The 20,690-nt window shown below is 42.7% G+C and overlaps 3 protein-coding genes across 4 annotated transcripts in view; 1 reads left to right on the forward strand and 2 right to left on the reverse strand.

The window, feature by feature from the left end:
* Nucleotides 1-1,373, reverse strand: part of CCPG1 (cell cycle progression 1) — a 60,403-nt gene extending 59,030 nt beyond the window's left edge. The window contains exon 1 of the mRNA XM_049773634.1: nucleotides 1,175-1,373. The gene's annotated coding sequence lies outside the window, so the exon portion shown is untranslated. The remainder of the gene's footprint in view (nucleotides 1-1,174) is intronic.
* Nucleotides 1,374-1,612: 239 nt separating this feature from the next.
* On the forward strand, nucleotides 1,613-10,847 carry PIERCE2 (piercer of microtubule wall 2). The gene is made up of 2 exons (XM_049773739.1): nucleotides 1,613-1,831; nucleotides 10,385-10,847. The coding sequence occupies exons 1-2, from the start codon at nucleotides 1,824-1,826 to the stop codon at nucleotides 10,725-10,727; spliced, it is 351 nt and encodes a 116-aa protein (XP_049629696.1). The 5' UTR covers nucleotides 1,613-1,823; the 3' UTR covers nucleotides 10,728-10,847.
* Nucleotides 10,848-16,854: 6,007 nt separating this feature from the next.
* Nucleotides 16,855-20,690, reverse strand: part of DNAAF4 (dynein axonemal assembly factor 4) — a 43,257-nt gene continuing 39,421 nt past the window's right edge. Inside the window, exons 7-9 of one of the 2 annotated variants that reach the window (XM_049773684.1) lie at nucleotides 19,915-20,068; nucleotides 18,923-19,028; nucleotides 16,855-17,006 (exon numbers count right to left, since the gene is read on the reverse strand). In XM_049773684.1, coding sequence (XP_049629641.1) covers nucleotides 16,906-17,006; nucleotides 18,923-19,028; nucleotides 19,915-20,068 — 361 coding nt within the window. In that variant the 3' untranslated portion in view covers nucleotides 16,855-16,905. The remainder of the gene's footprint in view (nucleotides 17,007-18,922; nucleotides 19,029-19,914; nucleotides 20,069-20,690) is intronic. The other variant, XM_049773685.1, reaches the window with a different exon arrangement.

Below are 20,690 nucleotides of genomic sequence, written 5' to 3' on the forward strand. Positions count from 1 at the left end.
AGTCAGAAGCAAAGCTTGAGTCAAAGATAATGTGGTTCCCAGGCAGAAACACCAGACCCGGAGGCCCAGGATTAAAGCCCAGGGGCCTTTCCCGGAGCAACCCAACACTAAGAAAGCTGGGGACAGCCTTAGAGCACCACCGGGTGTGGTTCCAAAACACCATCAAAACAAAACAAGACAAAAGGAAGTCAAGGTGCACTACCACAGACATGGCCAGCACCAGCCAAGTGCAAGTGACCTTACTGGAGACAGATAAAATTTCCATTACTCAAGCATCTATTTTAACTGCAAGAAGTTGCAATCTGTTGGTTTGGGGTTTTTTTCCCTTGTGTGTTTTTGTGGTGGTGCTGTATTAAAATAAAACGAGTGTAGAAGAGTGCAAATTTCGCCTCCTTAACCAAGTACGTGAACTAAAGAGGAGTTCGTTAAGAAACTGGCGGCTCCCAACAGCAAAGAGAAGAAAAAAAAAAAAAAAGTAAAAAACAAAAAACAAACAAAAAAATCAGATCCACAGCATCAGCCGCTGCTACTTTCAGGTTCGGAAGACAGACTCCGGGCCGGTGGAAAAGCAAGCGAGTACGAGGGATCGGAGCATTATCATGCAGAGCAGAAATCTCCGGTGCAGGGCCGGAGAGATAGCATGAAGGTAAGGCGTTTGCCTTGCATACAGAAGGACGGTGATTCGAATCCCGGCATCCCATATGGTCCCCCGCGCCTGCCAGGACCGATTTCTGAGTGTAGAGCCAGGAGTAACCCCTGAGTGCTGCAGGGTGTGACCCAAAAACAAAAACAAAACAAAACAAAACAAATCTCCGCTGCATTATGTTCTATAATCTTTCTATTCCTTGCATCAAGGAGCTCCAGCCTCTGTCACCCAGATGGGCCGGCTAGGGTGACGCATCTCACACCCTACCTACCATATGGATCCCCATCCATCAGGACCGAGGATCACCCCAAAGGCAGCAGCAGCACAATGCAAAGAACTGGGGGATCCCTAGAGGCCATCAGCCCTGGGCCCTCACACCCAGCTGGAGCTGCACGCTCCAGGGGATCGGTGGCTTCAGGACCCCTGAACCCGACGACTGGAAGGAGCAAGGGCCTCCGGCTATTGGGTCTTGCAGACTCGAACTTGGAGCAGGTCCCCAGGTCCGGCCCGAGACAGACTGCCAACTACCTCAGCCAGCCAAAATATGGTGCTAGCAGCCAGGGGTCGTCCAGAAGTCGGCGGCGGTTCCTCTTCTTTCGGGGTCTAAACCCACTCGAGCCATACCTGCAGGGTCAGCGCCACCTCCGGTCGTCGGCTCTCGGCTGTCACGGCGTCGGCGGTGAACGCTCCAAGCGCCGTGACGCCTCCAGAAAAAAAACACAACAACCTGCTCCCAGTCATCCGTCACCCGGAGGCCGGCGGTCGCGTTGTGCCGCGGTGCATGCTGGGATTTGTAGTACAGTCCCACCCTCCGGGAGGTCCGTAGCGGTAGAGGAAACTACGACTCCCAGTGAAGAACGCGGCCGATGACCGCGAGGCGGCAGAAAATTTGGACCCGCAGGCTGCCGTCCTCACCACGGCCCCTCCCGCCTCGGAGGCCAGTTGCCATGGAGACGGGTGGGTACCATCAGTCCCTCTTGGAGATGCACTTTGGGCCTCGCCGGGTGACTCCCCCGTCCCCCGAATTAGCAGATTATTTTGCACGCTGGGGGTTCAGTTCGGTTGCTGGACGTTCTCTTCTGTCATAAGCGGGGGTGGCCCCGACTCGAGGAACTCGCTGGCCCCCGAAAGGACAAAAACTGCGTTGGCGGGAAAAGAAAGAAAGAAGAGGAGGAGAATGAGCGAGTAGGCCTCAGCGGGGTTTGGGTGGGGGGCTGGATGGTTTTGAAGCTGATACGGGGGGCTGAAGGGAGAAGGTGAGGGGGGACGTGGACAGCTCCACACACACACACTTCGCACCCCCAAACCACCTTTTTTTGGCAGCTCGTGAGGTGCTGATTTAAAAAAGAAATAAATGGGATTTGTACACTGTTAAAAAAAAAACCATAGGAAAGTTGAAATTTGTCCCACTAGTCATGCCCCCCGAAAGAGGGTAACTAAGAAAGGACGGTGGTGAGCCAACGCAGAAACATAAGGCCTAAAATTTTTGGGGGGGTTGGGGGCAGATTGCTTTAAACATCAACTAAGGCAGCAACCAAAGGCGGCAAAAAAAAGTGTTTTATTGTGTATTCGGAACTTCTCTTACGGATTTTTTGGTGTTTGTTTTTGGTGTTTTTGTTTTGGAGCACTCAGGGGTTACTCCTGGCTCTGAGCCCAGAAATTGCTCCTTGGCAAGCTCAGGGGACAATATGGGATGCCGGGATTCGAACCACCCTCGGTCCTGGGTCGACCGCTTGCAAGACAAATGCCCTACCGCTGTGCTATCTCTCCGGCCCTTTTGTTGTTGTTGGTGGTGGTGGTGGTGGTTGGTTGGTTTTGGGGCTATATCCGGTGACGCTCGGGGGACCGTATGGGATGCAGAGATCGAACCTGGGTTGGTTGACTGTGTGTAAAACTAATGTTTCACCCGCTGTGCTATCGCTCCGACACACCCCCTTATTTTATTTTATTTTATTTTATTTTATTTTATTTTTTGGATTTTTGGCTTTTTGGCTTTTTGGGTCACACCTGGCAGTGCTCAGGGGTTACTCCTGGCTCTATGCTCAGCTCAGAAATCGCCCCCCGGCTGGCTTGGGGGATCATAAGGGATGCCAGGATTCAAACCGGCCTTGCATGCAAGGCAAACGCCCCACTCCATGCTATCTCTCCGACCCCCTTTAATGGGCATTTTTGTTTATTTGTTTTGGGGCCACACCCGTTGGCGCTCAAGGGTTACCCTGGTTCTGCGCTCAGAAATGGCTCATGGCCGGCTAGGGGGACCTTATGGGATGCTGGGGATCGGACCTGGGACCAGGTCGGCTCCGTGCAAGGCAAAAACACTATTGCTGTGCTATCACTCCAGCCCCTCTAAATGGGCATTTTTATTAGAATAGCTTGTTTTTGCTTTTTGTTTTTAAGTATTTTGTGCAATCTTTATAGATATGACTGCAATCTGCGGATAATGATGTTTTAACTGTCTACTTGGAAATTTCCCAATAGGCATTATTTATTATTACTTGTTCTATTTATTTAGGTGTTTGTTTTTTGGGGTTTTTTTTGTTTGTTTTTGTTTTTGGGTCACACCCAGCGGTGCTCAGGGGTTACTCCTGGCTCCACACTCAGAAATCTCTCCTGGCAGGCTCAGGGGACCATATGGGATGCCGGGATTCGAACCAATGACCTTCTGCATGGGAGGCAAACACCTTACTTCCATGCTATCTCTTCAGCCCCTATTTATTTAGACTTTTGAGCCACATCTTGGCGGTTCTATGGATATATTCCTGGTCCTATACTCAGGGTTCACTCCTGACTGCCTCAAGGGGAAGTGTGTGTCGTGTAGATAGTTATAGATGATAGAATGTGTACATATGTGTGCGGATAGATAAATGGTAGATGATAGATATGATATGTGTATATATGTGTGTGGATAGATAAATAGATATAGATGAGTCATACCCCCTGGTACTCAGGGCTTACTCCTGGCTGTGTATTAAGGGATCACTCCTAGCAAGCTCAGGAAACCCTATAGGATGTAGGAATCAGATCCATGCAAGCACCTTACCCACTGTACTATTACTCTGACCCCAAGATTTAGAATTATTTTATTTTGCTTTGTTTTGTTTTGTTTGGGCCACACCCAGTGAGGCTCAGGGGTTACTCCTGGCTGTGCGCTCAGAAATCACTCCTGCCTTGGAGGGGGGGGGACCATATGGGATGCTTGGGTTCAAACCATGGTTCATCCTGGATTAGCTATGTGCAAGGCAAACACCCTACCGCTGAGCTATCGCTCTGGCCCCAAAATTTAGAATTCTTAAAGGGTCTCAGCTTTATTACAAAAATATTCTATGGGGCCGGAGCAATAGCACAGTGGTATTTGCCTTGCACACCTTGCACGCGACCAACCAAGATCGGACCTGGGTTCGATTCCCTGACATCCCATATGGTCCTCCGAGCCTGCCAGGAATGATTTCTGAGTGCAGAACCAGAGTAATCCTTGAGCACTTCCAGGTATGGCCCAAACACCAAAATAATGATAATAATAATAATAATAATAATAACAACAACAACAAGAATATTCTAGTCTTCAAAGAAATGAAATTTATTAAAAATTCTTTTTGTGTGTTTTATTTTTGATTGATTTCGGGGGACTACACCAGAGCTGTGCTCAGGGATTACTCCTGGATCTGTGCTCAGGGATCACTCAACTCTGTTTCAGAGACCATATGAATTACCATGTTAGCTGTATGCAAAGCAAGTACCTTAGCTACTGAACTATCTTTCTGACCCTGTTTTTGGATTTTGAATCACACTTGTCAGTTACACAGGGGATAGATCCAGCATAGTATACTCCCAGCAGTTCTGGGGGATCATGTGGTACCAAGATTGAGCCCAGACCTCCAGCATGCAAAACATATGATCCATCCAGTGGAGCTACTTCCTCAGCACTATTAGCTACCAACATTTTTGCCAACATGGACACCACAGAGAACATTTGTTAAGGGTAATATAACAAGTAAAGGGCTTTATCATAAGTAATTATACACTTTCCTTTATGCTTATCAAAAGAACTGAAAATCTCTTAGATTAGGTAAATCCTGATATGTATGTCCACAAAGTAGGAAAAAGAACCACTTAACCCATTTCCCTCTTTGTTCTGCGTATAGGCAGGGAACTGAATCCTAGTCAAACAATTTCATCAGTGGCACACAGCTATTATCAATGCCAACATCAGATCCAGAACTGGAGACAGCTAATTTTTGCTTTTTATAACTTTCACAGCAGGAGGCATACAAATACAAACTGTTTACCTAACCAGTGGGTGTCATGTAGTCTTGTTAATCCCGGTCCTTATAGCCCTCTCCATATAGGGATATCCACCCTCCTTAGCCTACTTCCCAAAGGCCTCTTCCAACTACATCTCAGCCATAACTCTCAGGAAAAATGCAACCCAACATTCAGAGCACCATCCTGGCATTCACAGCATGAGCATCGTAGGGGACATTTTTAGAAATGTAGGATTTGGGTCCTGAAAGATAAATGGGTTACCCTAAATTGATCCATAGCACTACTTGGAGTGCTTCCTGAGCACAGAGCCAGAGTAAGCCCCATTCTGTTTCAAAAACCAACAGTGTGTGTGAGAAAATGAAATGTGGAATCTAGTTCTATCTCAATCCTGAGTCAGAATGTCTGAGTCAGAAATGTCTATTTTCACCAGGTTCCTAGACATTTCTGAACAATGCTTTAAAGTATGAGGCACAATATGCAAGAGAATACTGCTATGGAGAAGGGATTTTATTTTGATTTTTAGTTTGCAAGTCAACAGTTCGTTTCTGAATGGGGGGACCATAAGGGCTACATGTATTTATCTCTTTATGATAGTGATTATAGTTTCTTCAGATGTATACTGGGATATCTGGGGCATGTAGATGTCCAAAGGCTGGAATGTAGCCCAGGCTTCTCAAGGTCCAGCAACATGCTGGGAGAAGCCCTTAAGCACCACTAATGTGGCCCCAAAGCAAAAATAAAGAGATGTATTTTTTTATTGGAACTTCTGGGAAATATGGACGTTCTGTTTTTAGTTTACTGTAAAACTATCTTGTTTTTCATAATGGCTGCACTAACTGCACAAACTTTTTTTTCTTCATCTTTTATAGCACTTATACCTGGATTTCTTGTTAAGAACTAAAAATATTGCCCAGAGTGATAGTATGGTGGGTAAGGCGATGTATAGGCATTCAATATTATGGTCCCTCAAGAACCTCCTGGCTAATTCCTGAGTGCAGAGCCAGGAGTAACCCTTGAGTACCACTAGGTATGGGCCCCTCCACACCCATGCGCCCCCCCCCCCCACACACACACACAAAAAGACCTTGGACCTGGAAGGATAGCACAGTGGGTACGGTGTTTGTCTTCCACGTAGCCAACTTGGGTTTGAACCCCAGCATCCCATATAGTCCCGGGAACCTATCAGGAGTGATTTCTGAGAGCAGAGCCAGGAGTGACCCTGAGTACCACTGGGCGTGGCCCAAAAACAAAAACTAAACTAAACGTGTGGAGCCAGAAAAATAATATAGCGGGTAAGGCGCTTACATTGCAGCCCACTCCACTTTGATCCAAGGTATCCTATATGGTTTTCCAAGCACCAACAGGAATAATTCCTGAGTGCAGAACCAGAAATAATCCCTGAGTATCTCAGAGTGTCCACCCCCAAAAGAAAACAGAACTAAGTATGTGTGAGGTGATACCTCTTTGTGGTTTGATTTTGTTGCTGGATTTTGGGCCACTGCCAGTAGAGCACTGGCTGACCTCTGGCTTGTTGCATGGGGGCTGCGCCTGGTGTTACTGGGATGGAGTAGGGGTAGATGGTGTGATGCCATCCTGGGATAGAGCCCAGGTCTCCCTCATTCAAAGCATGTGTACCCTTTATTTCTGTATGTCTTTAGAATCTTGTCTATTTGGGTCTTTTGTTCCTTTCCCTTCCTTATCCCTGATTTACAGCACTATGATTTACAATAATGGTGGGGTTTTTTTCTTAGTGTGTTTTTTGTTTGTTTTGGGGGTCACACCAGCAGCGCTAAGAGGTTACTCCTAGCTCTGTGATCAGAAATCTCCACTGGCAGGCTCAGGGGACCATACGGGATGATGATAATCAAATCTGGGTCCGTCCCATTGGCCAAGTCCAAGGCAAATGCCCTACCACTGTGCTATCGCTCTGACTGTAAAATATTGTTAATAGGGTTTCAGGCATACAATGTTTCAATTCCACATCCACCACCAAAGACCCTTTTTGTCACTGCATGTAACATGGATGTCTCCACTATAAAGGAAAACATACTCCAGATGTGACTTTTGATTTTCCTGGTGAAGTGCCTGATTTTTCCCAAGAAATAATTCAGTCAGAAGGCCCATCGGTGGAAGTCAATCATAACCTCTGCATGGATTACTGACTATATTTCTGACATGGCTGTGACATTATATCTCTTTACTTTTATTTATTTGGCTTTGCCTCCCTTGCTAAACTACAGATATTCGGCCTCAGTTATCCTGCAATCTTATAGAAATTTTCAGCACCAAGACTGATAAATTCCCCACTGGCTAGTATATTTGCAACTCAAGGGTTGAACCAAGCCAGCTCCCAGCAACTTGCTTTTTTCTGCTCTCAGCTTCATGGTGCTAACAATAGCTTCTGCCATTCTTGAATTCTACTTTCCAGAGGCTGTGAACGTCTTGCAAACCAGAACACCTCCATCTCATATTTCGCCTTACCTCTAGCAGGGCTCTTTCTCACCTACATTGGATAGTTATTTGATATGTAGGTTCTAGGGTCCCGTACATTGTGTTGTCCCTCCTAATGATCCTCTGCCCTTTGTTTCCCTGAAAATACCTTGCATACCAGAGTTGTGCTTAAAATGTCATCAGCTGAAAAGTAAAGTTTGTCTCTCATGGACGTGGGTCCCCATACAATGCATTTTGTGTGGTCTCAATTATTTCATATTTCGCCGTCCATGCAACCCACTCTCCCTAAAGTGGGTTCACCGAAATCTCACTGATGGCTGTTGGTCAGACGCTGCCTACAGCACCTTTTTCTTGGCAAATTCAGGTTTTCCCGTAATAAAAATATTTATTTTTAGATATCTTGAAAAATACTTCTCTGAGAATACAAATACAGTATTTTCTCTCTATAAATTAGGAAAAGATCAGGGCCAGAGAGACAGCACAGCGGTAGGCATTTGCCTTGCATGCAGAAGGAGGGTGATTTGCATCCCAGCATCCCATATGGTCCCCCGAGCCTGCTGGGGACAATTTCTGACTGTAGAGCCAGGAATAAACCCTGAGTGCTCCTGGGCGTGACCCCAAAATAAAAATAAACTAATTAATTTAATTAAATTAAAAAGTTAGGAAAAGATCCAGGTTATTAATTGTGAAATACCAAAAATAAAATAGTCTTCTACATTCTAGATCTCTGGAATCCAACAAGAAGTATTCTTCTGACAAAATCGTGGTGTTTTGTTTGTTTTTTTGGTTTTTTTTTGGTTTTGGGGCCACATCCAGTGACTCTCAGAGGTTACTCCTGGCTATGCACACAGAAATCACTCCTGACTTGGAAGACCATTTGGGACACCCTAGCGCATAGCAAGGCAAATGCCCTACCAATTCTGCCACTGCTCTGGCCCCTTACTTATTTTTTAACTTTAATTTTTGTAGTCAATTTTTAGGGTGTATTGAATTCAGCCATTTGTTACTACAGTGTACCCTTACTTTATATCCCACGTATGACAGAAATTGTTTTTGTTTGGTTTGGAGTTTTGGGTCACACCTGTCGGTGCTCAGGGGTTAGTACTGGCTCTGTGCTAAGAAATCACTCCTGGAAGGCTCGGGGGACCAAATGGAGCTGGGAATCGAACCCACATCCGTCCTGGGTTGGCCACATGCAAGGCAAACGCCCTACCGCTGTGCTATCTCTCTGTTTATAGTTTGAACATTAAACTCTACATCAAATCTATGGTTTAATATTGCAAACCAGTGTTTAAAAGTGGGAGGGATTGAGGAAGGGAGAGAGGAGAGAGAGAGAGAGAGAGAGAGAGAGAGAGAGAGAGAGAGAGAGAGAGAGAGAGAGAGAGAGAGAGAGAGAGAGAGAGAGATGTTCGTGGGCATAGAGGGTGGGAAGCAAACAGGATGGTGGCAGAGGAAATGTGTACTGGTGAAGGTTGGACATTGTACAACTGAAAGTCAATCATGAACAACTTTTTTTTTTTTTTGGTTTTTCGGGCCACACCCATTTGATGCTCAGGGGTTACTCCTGGCTAAGTGCTCAGAAATTGCCCCTGGCTTGGGGGGACCATATAGGACGCCGGGGGATCGAACCGCAGTCCTTCCTTGGCTAGTGCTTGCAAGGCAGACACCTTACCTCTAGCACCACCTCTCCGGCCCCATGAACAACTTTTAACTACTCACAGTGATTCAAAATAATTTTTTTAATCTATAGTTTGTGCATTTTTTAACTATTAATTGATTGATTGATTGATTTTAGGGCTATACCCAGCTGCACTCAGGGGTTACTCCTGGCTCTGCACTCAGAAATCACCCCTGGCAGGCTGGGGGACCATGTGGGATGCTGGGAATCGAACAGGGTCCTTCCTGGGTTGGCTGCATGCAAGGCAAACACTCTACTACTCCAGCCCCTGGTTTTGTACATTCTTTTTTAATAATTATCTTTATTTAAACACCGTGATTACAAATATGATTATAGTTGTGTGATTACAGTCATGTAAAGAACACCCCCCTTCACCAGTGCAACATTCCCACCACCAATTTCCCAGATCTCCCTCCTCCCTACCCCCCCCCCACACCTGTACTCGAGACAGGCGGTTTTGTACATTCTTAACAGGTCTTTCTTCATTCATTTGATTTGTTATTATTACTTGCTGTGCTTTTTAGTTCCACTAACATAGTCCAACTTGCTTCTTTATTTTATTTGTTTGTTTTGCTTTGCTTGTGCTTTTTGTATCACATTCAAATCATAGTTGCTGGGGCCAGAGAGATAGTATGGAGGTAGGGCTATTGCCTTGCAGGCAGAGGATGGTAATCCTGGCATCCCATATATGTCCCCCAAGCCTGCCAGGAGCGATTTCTGATCATAGAGCCAAGAGTAACCCCTGAGCACTACTGAGTGTGACCGAAAAACCAAAAAAAAAAAAAAAATCATAGTTGCCAACATCCATTTTCTTTTTTTTTTTTGGTTTTTGGGCCACACCCGGTAACGCTCAGGGGTTACTCCTGGCTATGCGCTCAGAAGTTGCTCCTGGCTTGGGGGACCATATGGGACACCAGGGGATCGAACCGCGGTCCGTCCAAGGCTAGCGCAGGCAAGGCAGGCACCTTACCTTTAGCACCACCGCCCGGCCCCACCGACATCCATTTTCAAGGAACCTTTCCAGATGTTTCTTCCTTTTTGTCGTTTCAGTTCTTGGGATTTTTTTATTTGTTTGTTTTGTTCTGTTTTGCGTCCATATCTGTTAGTGTTGGAGGATACTCTTGGATCCATGCTGGGTCTACTCCTGGCAATACTGGAGATTGAGCACTGGTTTCCCACATGCAAAACCTTGCCTCAGCCTATTCAGCTCTCTCTCCGGCCCTAGTTTCAGCTCTTACATTAAAGTTTTTATTCTATTTTGAGTTAATTTTTGTTTGTGTTATGAGATATATATCATTCTATGGCCTTCCCCCAGAATTGAGAATGACAATGTGTTTATATTTTAGGATAAATACTTCAGCTTCAAATTCAGACAGAGAGACAAAACGTGAACAGCTGCCTCCTTGTGTGAATCCTGGTAACCCTGTATTTTCCTGCATGTTGGACCCAAAGATACTCTGCACAGCTACTTCCCTGTCAAAACCTACAATGATTATGTATAAAACCAATTCAAGTGATTATGGTGAATTTTTACCTATTCCACAGTTTTTCCCCTGCAATTATAATCCAAAGGGACATGAATTTTCAAATCATATCAGAAGTACTGGATTTTATCAAAATAATACTCTAAGCACTGGACCTGACAGAACCAGAACCGTTGATTTCCCTAATTTTCAACACACTATATGAAAATATGTCACTGAATTAATGGAAGATCAATTAAATCTGAAGTTGTGTTACTGATTTAGAAATATAAAGACTGGAGTTCTAGGAATTTTTAGAAATAAAGTGTTTTAATTGGCAACTGAATGACAATGATTTCTTTAAAAAAAATTCAGAACAGAGGGGCTAGAGAGATAGCACAGTGGTAAGGTGTTTGCCTTGCATGCAGAAGGACAGTGGTTCGAATCCTGGCATCCCACATGGTCCCCCGAGCCTGCCAAGAGCGATTTCTGAGTGTAGAGCCAGGAGAAACCCTTGAGTGCTGTCAGGTTTGATCCAAAAACCAAAAAAAAAAAAAAAATTGAGAACAGAATCAACAAGCATTTAAGTACAACCTAGCTTTGTATAATATACTCCAAAACTTCAATAGGCTTTCATGATCATAAGATCTATCAAGTATATTGATCATAAAAAAGGAAGACAGGAGTCCGGAGAGATAGCACAGCGGTGTTTGCCTTGCAAGCAGCCGATCCAGGAACAAAGGTGGTTGATTCGAATCCCAGTGTCCCATATGGTCCCCCGTGCCTGCCAGGAGCTATTTCTGAGCAGACAGCCAGGAGTAACCCCTGAGCACCGCTGGGTGTGGCACAAAAAACAAAAAAACAAAAAAACAAAAAAAAAAAGGAAGACAGGTACTCAAGAATAAAACAAGATGGGTACCTGCTGTACTGTTTTTAATGAATCATATTTTGGGATACTAGAAATATGTGATAAATGTAAGTAAAGTATGCAAATAAAAGGACTAAAAGTGCAGTAGGTAGGTACTTGCTTTTCATGTGGCAACCTAGGTTCAATACATAGTACCTCAGGACTGATCCCTGAATGTAGTGCCACAAGTAAATCCTGAGCAAGTCAGGTATACTCAACTCTGCCACCCCAAGTATGCAAATAAATCTTCAGATATAAAGAATTCCTCAAATTGACCCTGAGACATATCTGGAAAATGTAAGACCAAATTACAGGAAAAGTCAGTCCAGACAGAAGGCATAATATGTAAGAAAGTGCAAAGTAATCTGTAAGAGCAATCTGGCTCATTTTCACAAATGCAATTAGTTTTACATTTCTTTAACATAGAATGTGAGTAGTGGTGAGGAAGCATAATTCTTAAACTCTGTAATTCCTCTCTATGCAAAATGTTTTGTTGTTTTGATTTTAAGGCAACACCCAGCTGTGCTCAGAGGCTTTTCCTGGCTCTGTGCTCAGGAGTGAACCCTAATATTGCCAGCTCAGGGGACCTTTGTGGTTGTGGGATTTGAACCAGGCTCAGGTGCATGCAAAGAAGCACCCGTTTTTCAGTGGATTTTCTGCGATGCAGCCTTCATGCCTTTGGGCTAGTTTAGATTACAGACAATGTTTTACATTTACCCAATGTATAATACATCAGAGTCCTTTATCTCTCTGCATCCAACAGTAATGTACATTTATTTGTTAAACAGGTGGAGAGACAGTTGAGCAATCTTCACATGTGCCATACCCACATGGAACCCTAGTGTAATGTATATAAACATTTCCATAAGAGTATTATGTTACTGATCCTACCCTAATCAATAATTGTGGCCTACCCTAGGGTGTGACCTGGTAATAGTATATTGGATTATTTCTTACTTGGCATTTTGCTCCCACCCGAGGGTGGTACCTGATTCTGATGTATAAAAGCAAGGGTCTGTGGAAGGCTGGGACTTTTTTCTGAGGCTGATTTTGGGGCTTTTGCTTCAGCCTTATCCACTGAATAGAGCTGTTATCTTCTGAAGCCTGACTGCCTGTTAGCTTTCTACTCACTGCTTTCACCTCAGAACCACCGGCTGAACAGGGTGGCAGACATGTGGTCCAAGCTGGAGGAGAGAGGCCTCATCCTCCAACCCTCCATAAGCCAGCACAGTCAAGGGATAACATGAAACACCCTAGAAGCAACCCCAGAGCACTAAACTGCGAGCAGCCTCCCCAAGTAATCCCTGGGTGTCCCCAAAAAAACATAAGCAAATAGGGTTAATGATAAAAGGAATATCATCCTGTGGCATATAATAATGAGGTGTGCTAACTTCTGCTAACTTAAAATTTCAGGTCATTAAAAAGCAATGTGTGTTTTATCTGGGGTCAAAGATTTTAAATTTTGCACCTCAGGAGGCAGCTTTCCAGATGATATAGCAGGAGTGAAGTAATTAAGTGAACTAGTTAATTGAGTTGGTCAGTGTAAATCTTGCCCATTGAAAAGGTTGCCGATCAAAATAGATAAAAGTGATGGCTGGAGAGGGAGATGGCAGCAGATAAAAGAAGCTCCTAGCCAGTTTCTCTCTATTTACATACTCACCTATGCCCAGATAGACTAGAATCAGCTGATATAAAAAGCTCAGTAAGGGAGAGTTCAATGGCCTGAGCTCACTAGCTTGGACAGAGAGTAGAAACAGGCAGGACCCGAAGACCCAGACAGGCTGCAGAATCAAGCAGGGCTTAAACACCTAGAAACAAAGTACAGAGCCCAGGAATCTTGTCCTTAGTAGGAGCTTAAGGAATGAAAATCAGGACTACAGGAACTGCTTGCATACAATTGAGAGAGACCCATCAATAGGTACAGATCACAGGGATTTCGCCCACAGTCAGTGACTAAGAGAAGCTATTTAAAATGGCAGGGAACCACTGGGGTATTGTCTGAGAGCAGCCCAGCAACAAGATTGCAAACTATTGTTGCTGGTGTGGGTTTCCTGGGCGATTTATGTGAGTTGGGGAGGAGAAGCAGGTAGGAACTTCAGGTGATCTTTAGATGTGTACTGATTTGGCCTGGGAGGACCCCATGCTAGCAGGGCAGAGGTGCCCCATGTGACTAGGGTGGAGGTATGGCCCAGGCTTTGAGCTGTTGGGAGGAGGGAGTCTGGGGTTCCATATCTCTACCTCAGGCAAGCCAGTGACAGAAGCAAGAATAGCATTAAACTAGATTTTATCCTTATTCTATACCTATTGTGCCATCTATGTGTTATTCTCTTTTTTAGTAGCAATGTGCAATTATTCCTCCCTAATCTTCAAGGGCCATCTGCCCTCTGCAGGGACCAAGGTGTCCCAATGTTGGAATGTAAGATAGTCAATTTGGTTCCACCTCCCTCCCATCCGTTCAAGGTGTCTCTAGGATGGAAAGCAAGATGTCCTTGCATTGGAATGTCCTTATGGTTTACAGCATGGTTCCAGGAATCAGCTGTCTCTTTGAGCCTAGTCTTTCTTACCTTGAAATTGCAGCCTGTGACTAAATTTCTAAAAGTCAACTAAAAACATAAGCCAATAGCATGGTCAATTCTACTGTGATCACAACTATTACTAAGAAATCATCATTCCTATTAAAAACTACTTGAGAAACATTATAACATTACTTAAGAACATACTATGTCAAAAATATCCATTTCAACAGTACACAAAATGATATAGTTGACTTTTGAGATACTCCTTACAAAAAAAAAAAACTTTTTCCTAGGTGGCAGAAGAGGAGAATAAGGTAGGTAATTGCCTTGAAATATTCCAGAAATAAGTGAGCTCCTATACGATCCAGCTATACCACTCCTAGGGATATATACCCTAGGAACATAAAAAATACAATACAAAAATCCCTTCCTCACACCGATATTCATTGCAGCGCTATTTACAATAGCCAGACTCAGGAAACAACCAAGATGCCCTTCAACAAATGAATGGCTAAAAAAACTGGTACATATACACAATGAAATACTATGCAGCTGTCAGAAGAGATGAAGTCATAAAATTTTCCTATACATGTGTTGTGTTACTGATCCTCCCCTAATCAATTATTGTACCCAACAACATGGATGTATATGGAATCTATTATGCTGAGTGAAATAAATCAGAGGGAGGGAGAGATAGACGCAGAATAGTCTATATACCTATATAAAATAGGTAAAACCTATATATAAAACCTATATAAAATAGGTAAAACCTATATATAAAACCTATATAAAATAGGTTTTCAGGTCCCTTACAGGGACAGGAAAGAAAAAGGAAGATGGAAAGGGGAAAGGAGGAGTGGGAGGGACAGAGGAAAGGGGAGAAAAAAACAGAAAATGAGGGCTTCTTCAGAGGGAAGTGAGTCAAGAGTAAATTCTTCCATAAAGTAAAAGAAAGAAATTATAAGTCTTAAGTGGGATGAGGACAAGTCCCAGAATGGGGAATGAAGCCACTTGCCTTCAAAGTTCATGAGTAACTCTTGCTACGGGACTATTTACCAAGGGGAAGAGCTTGGATTTCCGAAGATCTGCTTTTAAATTCTCATCACAACATTCATTTCCTTTAGGAATCTTTTTTTTTAATATATATAAATAAATGGGCATTTATTACAAAAGATACAAATAGAAAATAGACTTGGAAGATATTCTTCATACAGCCCCCCAATTTATAGGCAGTCAGACTAAACATGCTCCCTCAAAGTCTTTTTTTCTGATAGGCTACACCCTTCACTGGGTGAGGTTTCAGTTCTGCATATCTTAAGAGCTCAGTATTTGCATTTCAAAAAGGTTCCAACCTTGTTGTTCTGGATTGCTTCAGGCTGGTCTTTAAGCAATTTCATTAAATCACATAACAATGTCAATGAGTGAAGAAAATAGAAAGTTTATCTATGAGGGGAGAGGAAATTGGGGAGCATTGGTGTTAGGAATGTGGCACTGATAAGGGGGTGTTCTATTTATGACTGAAACCCAACTACAATAATGTTTGTAATCACAGTGTTTAAATAAAGATATTATTTTAAAAAATGACATTTTGGTTTGATTTCTTCTAGAAAAACTCATTGCCAGCACTCCTGACTGCTTGCACCAGAAGCATACCAGGTTTTTTTTTTTTTTTAATAATTTCTCCTAAACAGAGATAAAACTCACTGAATGGTGCAAAACAATGACAAATTATTGTTGCTTTTACTAGGTCAAAGCCCACATGTCTAGGGGCTACTCTCAGGTGTGGTTTGCTCTCAGCAGTGCTCAGGAGACCATGGCAAGCCTGGATCTATTTGGCTGCTTGCATGCAAATCATGTTCTCAGCTTCTAATCTTGCTCTCCAACTCTACTACCATAATATTTTAAATTAACATCTTACTGAATGATGGCTTTTTTTTTCTTCTGAACTTGAAGGTATCAAAAAGTCTTACTAGAAAACCAATCTTCATCAGATACTATTATGAAATATGGTCAATGTTTTGAGGGAATGCTGCCCCTAACATTTATTTTGTGATGTTAGGAATTAAACCAAGTATCTGAGAAGTAGACAAGCTCTAATGTTGAGTTATGTCCTGGGCACTTGCATTTATACATAACTACAATTAACTTCTGGGGCTGGAGCAATAGACGATGAGGTAGGGCTCTTATTTTGCATTGGCCGCCCCAGGTTCAGAATTCAATCCCCAGCATTCCTTATAGTTTCCTGAGTACCACCAGCAGTGATTCCTGAGTGTACAGTCAGAGGTATCTTTTGAGCACAATTGTGTGTGCCTCCCACCCAAAAGATAGTGTTCTGTGCATTTATGATTTAGTACAGGATCGATATGAATTTTACTTGTATCAGTCATTCAGATGATTAAAATTATATTCAATGAGCAAAACATTTTATAAACACAAGCCTTTATTTAAAAATTCTACTTTGTCAAAATGAATCAATAAGTGTCTGTTAAATGTAATACAAACAAAATATTTTGTTAGTTATAAGGATGTGATTGACAAATAATATATTGAGAGCATTAATATAAAGAAAAGAACTAGATTATTCTGATTTTTATTATTCAGAAATCATTTAAGTAAAGCAGTTCTTTTTGTAGAGATTTATACTTTTTCCTCTATAGAACTAGAACAGCAACAAGAAAATTATTCTGAGGGCCCGGAGAGATAGCACAGCGGCATTTGCCTTGCAAGCAGCTGATCCAGGACCAAAGGTGGTTGGTTCGAATCCTGGTGTCCCATATGGTCCCCCATGCCTGCCAGGAGCTATTTCTGAGCAGCCAGCCAGGAGTAACCCCTGAGCAACGCTGGATGTGGCCCAAAAACAAAAAGAAAAAAGAAAAAAAAAAGAAAATTATTCTGTACAGTCATTTATGTATGCATATATATTGTTTTGAAAAACTGAAAATACCTAGAACATAGAGTTTCTTTTAGCAGTCAATGAGATGTTAGTCTGTCCCTTGAATTATATTACGAATGTTCTCAGCATCATTTTGTACGATTTTGTTGTTTGGATCGATCTTAAGTGCAGCTTCATAATCCTGTAGGCCTAGATTTATAACAATGATAACCTAAGTAAGATATTTTATAAACACTTACATTCTCTAAACAATGTTAAAAATATGAGGGGCCAGAGCAATAGTACAGCAGGTAGGACATTTACCTTGCATATGACCAAACCAAGTTCGATCCTGGCATTCCATATGGTCCCACAAACCTGCCAGGAGTGATTTCTGAGCACAACGTTTATAGTAACTCTTGAATACCAATAGATGTGGCTCCAAAACCAAATAAATAAATTATATAATATGATGAGTAAGAACATGGTTCAGGACAAGAAGCAAGTTTCTTTTGGTGTGGGAGAGTGTTAGGCAACACATGGGGGTATTCAGGGCATTCTCAGGTTTACAGTCAGGGATCACTCCTGAGCTCAGTATGGTGTAAACATGGAACCCAGGTCAGGCATGTGCAAGACAACTGCCCTGAGTGCAGTGCTAGTTCCATTCCCACATTTTTTGAGGGGTTTTGTTTTGCAGTGTCAGGGACCAAACCCAAGTCTTATGCATGGAAAGTATGTTTTTTTTGGTTTTTTTTTTGTTTTTGTTTTTTTTTGTTTTTTGGGCCACACCCGTTTGACGCTCAGGGGTTACTCCTGGCTATGTGCTCAGAAATCGCCCCTGGCTTGGGGGGACCATATGGGACGCCGGGGGATCGAACCGCGGTCCTTCCTTGGCTAGCGCTTGCAAGGCAGACACCTTACCTCCAGCGCCACCTACCCGGCCCCGGAAAGTATGTATTTTACCACTAAGATATGTCCTTGAACTTGGCCTGACAGTAATGGGGGGGGGGGGGTAAAAAACAAAAAAAGAGGAACATTGGAACAGACCAAGTGAGACTCAGAGGTTACTCCTGTTGGTGCTGGGGGAACATTCAGTGCCAGGGATTGAATTTAGTGATCCCATAGACAAAGCATGTGCTGTGATTAGCCCTTTGAACTGTATCTCTGATACAGCTTTTATTTCATGTGTCTGCTTTTAGACTACAGTCAGCAGTTCTCTAGGGATACTACTCCCAGATTGGTGCTTTGAGGAATGTGTTGTCCTAGGAATCAAATCCAAGTCCACAATATACTCCCATATGCAAAGCATTTGCTTAGTCCACTGAATTACCCTATAAATTTTTTTTTGGTTTTTGGGTCACACCTGGCAGCGCTCAGGGGTTACTCCTGGCTTCAGGCTCAGAAATCGCTCCTGGCAGGCTCAGGAGACCATATGGGATGCCGGGATTCGGACCAATGACCTTCTGCATGAAAGGCAAACACTCTATCTTCAATGCTATTTCTCTGGCCCCTTTTTTGAAAATTTTTAATATTTCAAAATAATATTTAATTTTATTCAGGTAAATTTCATAGGATAAATTAAAACTTTAAATATAAAGTATTGTAAATATACAATATAAATATTTATACATATAAAATATAAGTTTTTAAAAATCATTATTGTAAATAATCTCAATTTTGAACATAATGTGAAGCTGAAAACACTCTCTCACTTTCTTTTTTATTTTTATTTTTTGTTTTGTTTTGGTTTTTTGGTCACACCCGGCAGCACTCAGGGGATACTCCTGGCTCTATGCTCAGAAATCGATTCTGGCAGACTTGGGAGACCATATGGGATGCCGGGATTCAAACCACCGACTTTCTCTGCATGGAAGACAAATGCCCTACCTCCATGCTATCTCTCCAGCCACCTCTCTCACTTTCTTTCTTTCTTTTTTTTTTGGGGGGGGGGCACACCCGGTGAAGCTCAGGGGTTACTCCTGGCTATGCGCTCAGAAGTCGCCCCTGGCTTGGGGGAACATATGGGACGCCCGGGATCGAACCGAGGTCCCTCCTAGGCTAGCGCTGGCAAGGCAGACACCTTATCTCTAGCGCCACTGCGCCGGCCCCCTTTCTCACTTTCTTACCTTCTACATAAAGTTCCAGCTGACAGAATGCTGTTCCCCTTCGCACATGAGCTTTCATTCTTGCATTAGCATTGTCTGCAACAGGTGGTGTCAGTAGTTCCAGGGCCTACTCCCAAAAATTATTAGTAAAGAAAAAATTACTAACTTAAATTTAAACAATATATGGTGACTTAAAAACAAGTTTCATTATATATATTTATATATATATATATATACATATATATATATATATATATATATATATCCTTGACTTAGCAGGAAAAATAGCTGATCAAATACATTTATTTATGTTAAACAATTTAAGAAACTTCAAGTTGTTTTGCTTCTACATGAGATCCAGATCCTGATCCCCAAAGTTATGATTTATCATTTGAAATTTACAAAGCTTTGCATTTTCTTTCATTGTTGTTGTTTGTTTTGGGGCCACACCCGGTGGCATTCAGGGGTTACTGCTGGCTATGCACTCAGAAATCGCTCCTGGCTTGGGGAAACACATGGGTCACCGGGGAATCGAACCCAGGTCCATCCTGGGTCAGTCGCATGCAAGGCACAAGCCCTACCGCTGTGCTATCGCTTCAGCCCAAAGCTTTGCATTTTCTATCAGGAATGACTACATAAGTACTTATGTTTTTTTATACTCAAATTGGATGATTCTGTTCATTCATCAAAATAATTACCCTGGTTTTATTATAATTGTGCTGCTAGGGAATCAAACCCAGGACCTTCCACATACAAGGTTCTACCACTGAGCCAAATCCCTAAATTCCAAAGGCTAGCCTTGTTTTTGGGTGGGGATGAAGTTAGAGTGGGAGTATCCCAGTGATACTAGAGCTATACCTGTCAGTGCTCAGGAGGTCACATGGTGCTGGGAATCAAGCATATGACCCCAGTGGAGGCTAGAAATGTGCTCCAGCTCTTTAAACTATCTCCCCAACCCAGGAGAATTCCCATTTTAAGGCACTATAAGCAAATAGGCAAACAAATAAATATACCTTAGAGGAATCTTCAATGGCCTTGTGTAAGTTTTTGACTTTCAAGTGACAAGCAGCACGATTCAAATACAATAGTGGAATCTTATTATTTAGTCTTATGGCTAAGTTGTATGCATTAATAGCTGCCAAATAGTTTTCTGTTGCAAACAATTTGCTAAGACAAAAATATAAAAGAAAAACAGTGTTAACATTAAAACTAAAACCGATAAATAATATGGAAAATGGGCTAACTGGCCCTTGCTTCCTTCTTTCTTTCTTTGGGATTTTGGGCCACACTTAGTAGATCTCAGGGTTTACTATTGATTCTGTATTCAGGGATCATTCTCAGCTGTGTTCAGGTTCCAAGGATCAAAGTGGGGTTTTCTGTAAGCAAGGAAAGAGCCTTAATCACTGTACTATCTTTCTGGCCCAACTTTTATACCTAGAAAGAACCACAGGCCAGGAAAAATCTGGAGGCTGGAGGGGGAAAAAATGTGTGTGTGTGTGTGTGTGTGTGTGTGTGTGTGTGTGTGTGTGTGTGTGTGTGTAAACCTCTTCCATCTGGAACAGCTCATGTGTTTTTCAGAATATGTCTCTGTTTCTGTTTCTTACTAATTTTCCTCTCTTTTCCTCAGTCTCTCCTTATAGTTCTCTAAAAAAAAAGTTGTTTTACTTATTTTAAAAAAAACACCTCTTTTAGGTAATATTAATCTCCCAGATGTCAAATTTTAGGCTTTTATGAAAAAAATTGGAGGTAGATTTCTTCCCTCCTGGGTAGGTCCCAGCCTGAACACGTG

This window comes from Suncus etruscus, chromosome 5 (assembly GCF_024139225.1).
Source record: "Suncus etruscus isolate mSunEtr1 chromosome 5, mSunEtr1.pri.cur, whole genome shotgun sequence".
In the NCBI taxonomy this organism is placed as follows: Eukaryota; Metazoa; Chordata; class Mammalia; order Eulipotyphla; family Soricidae; genus Suncus; species Suncus etruscus.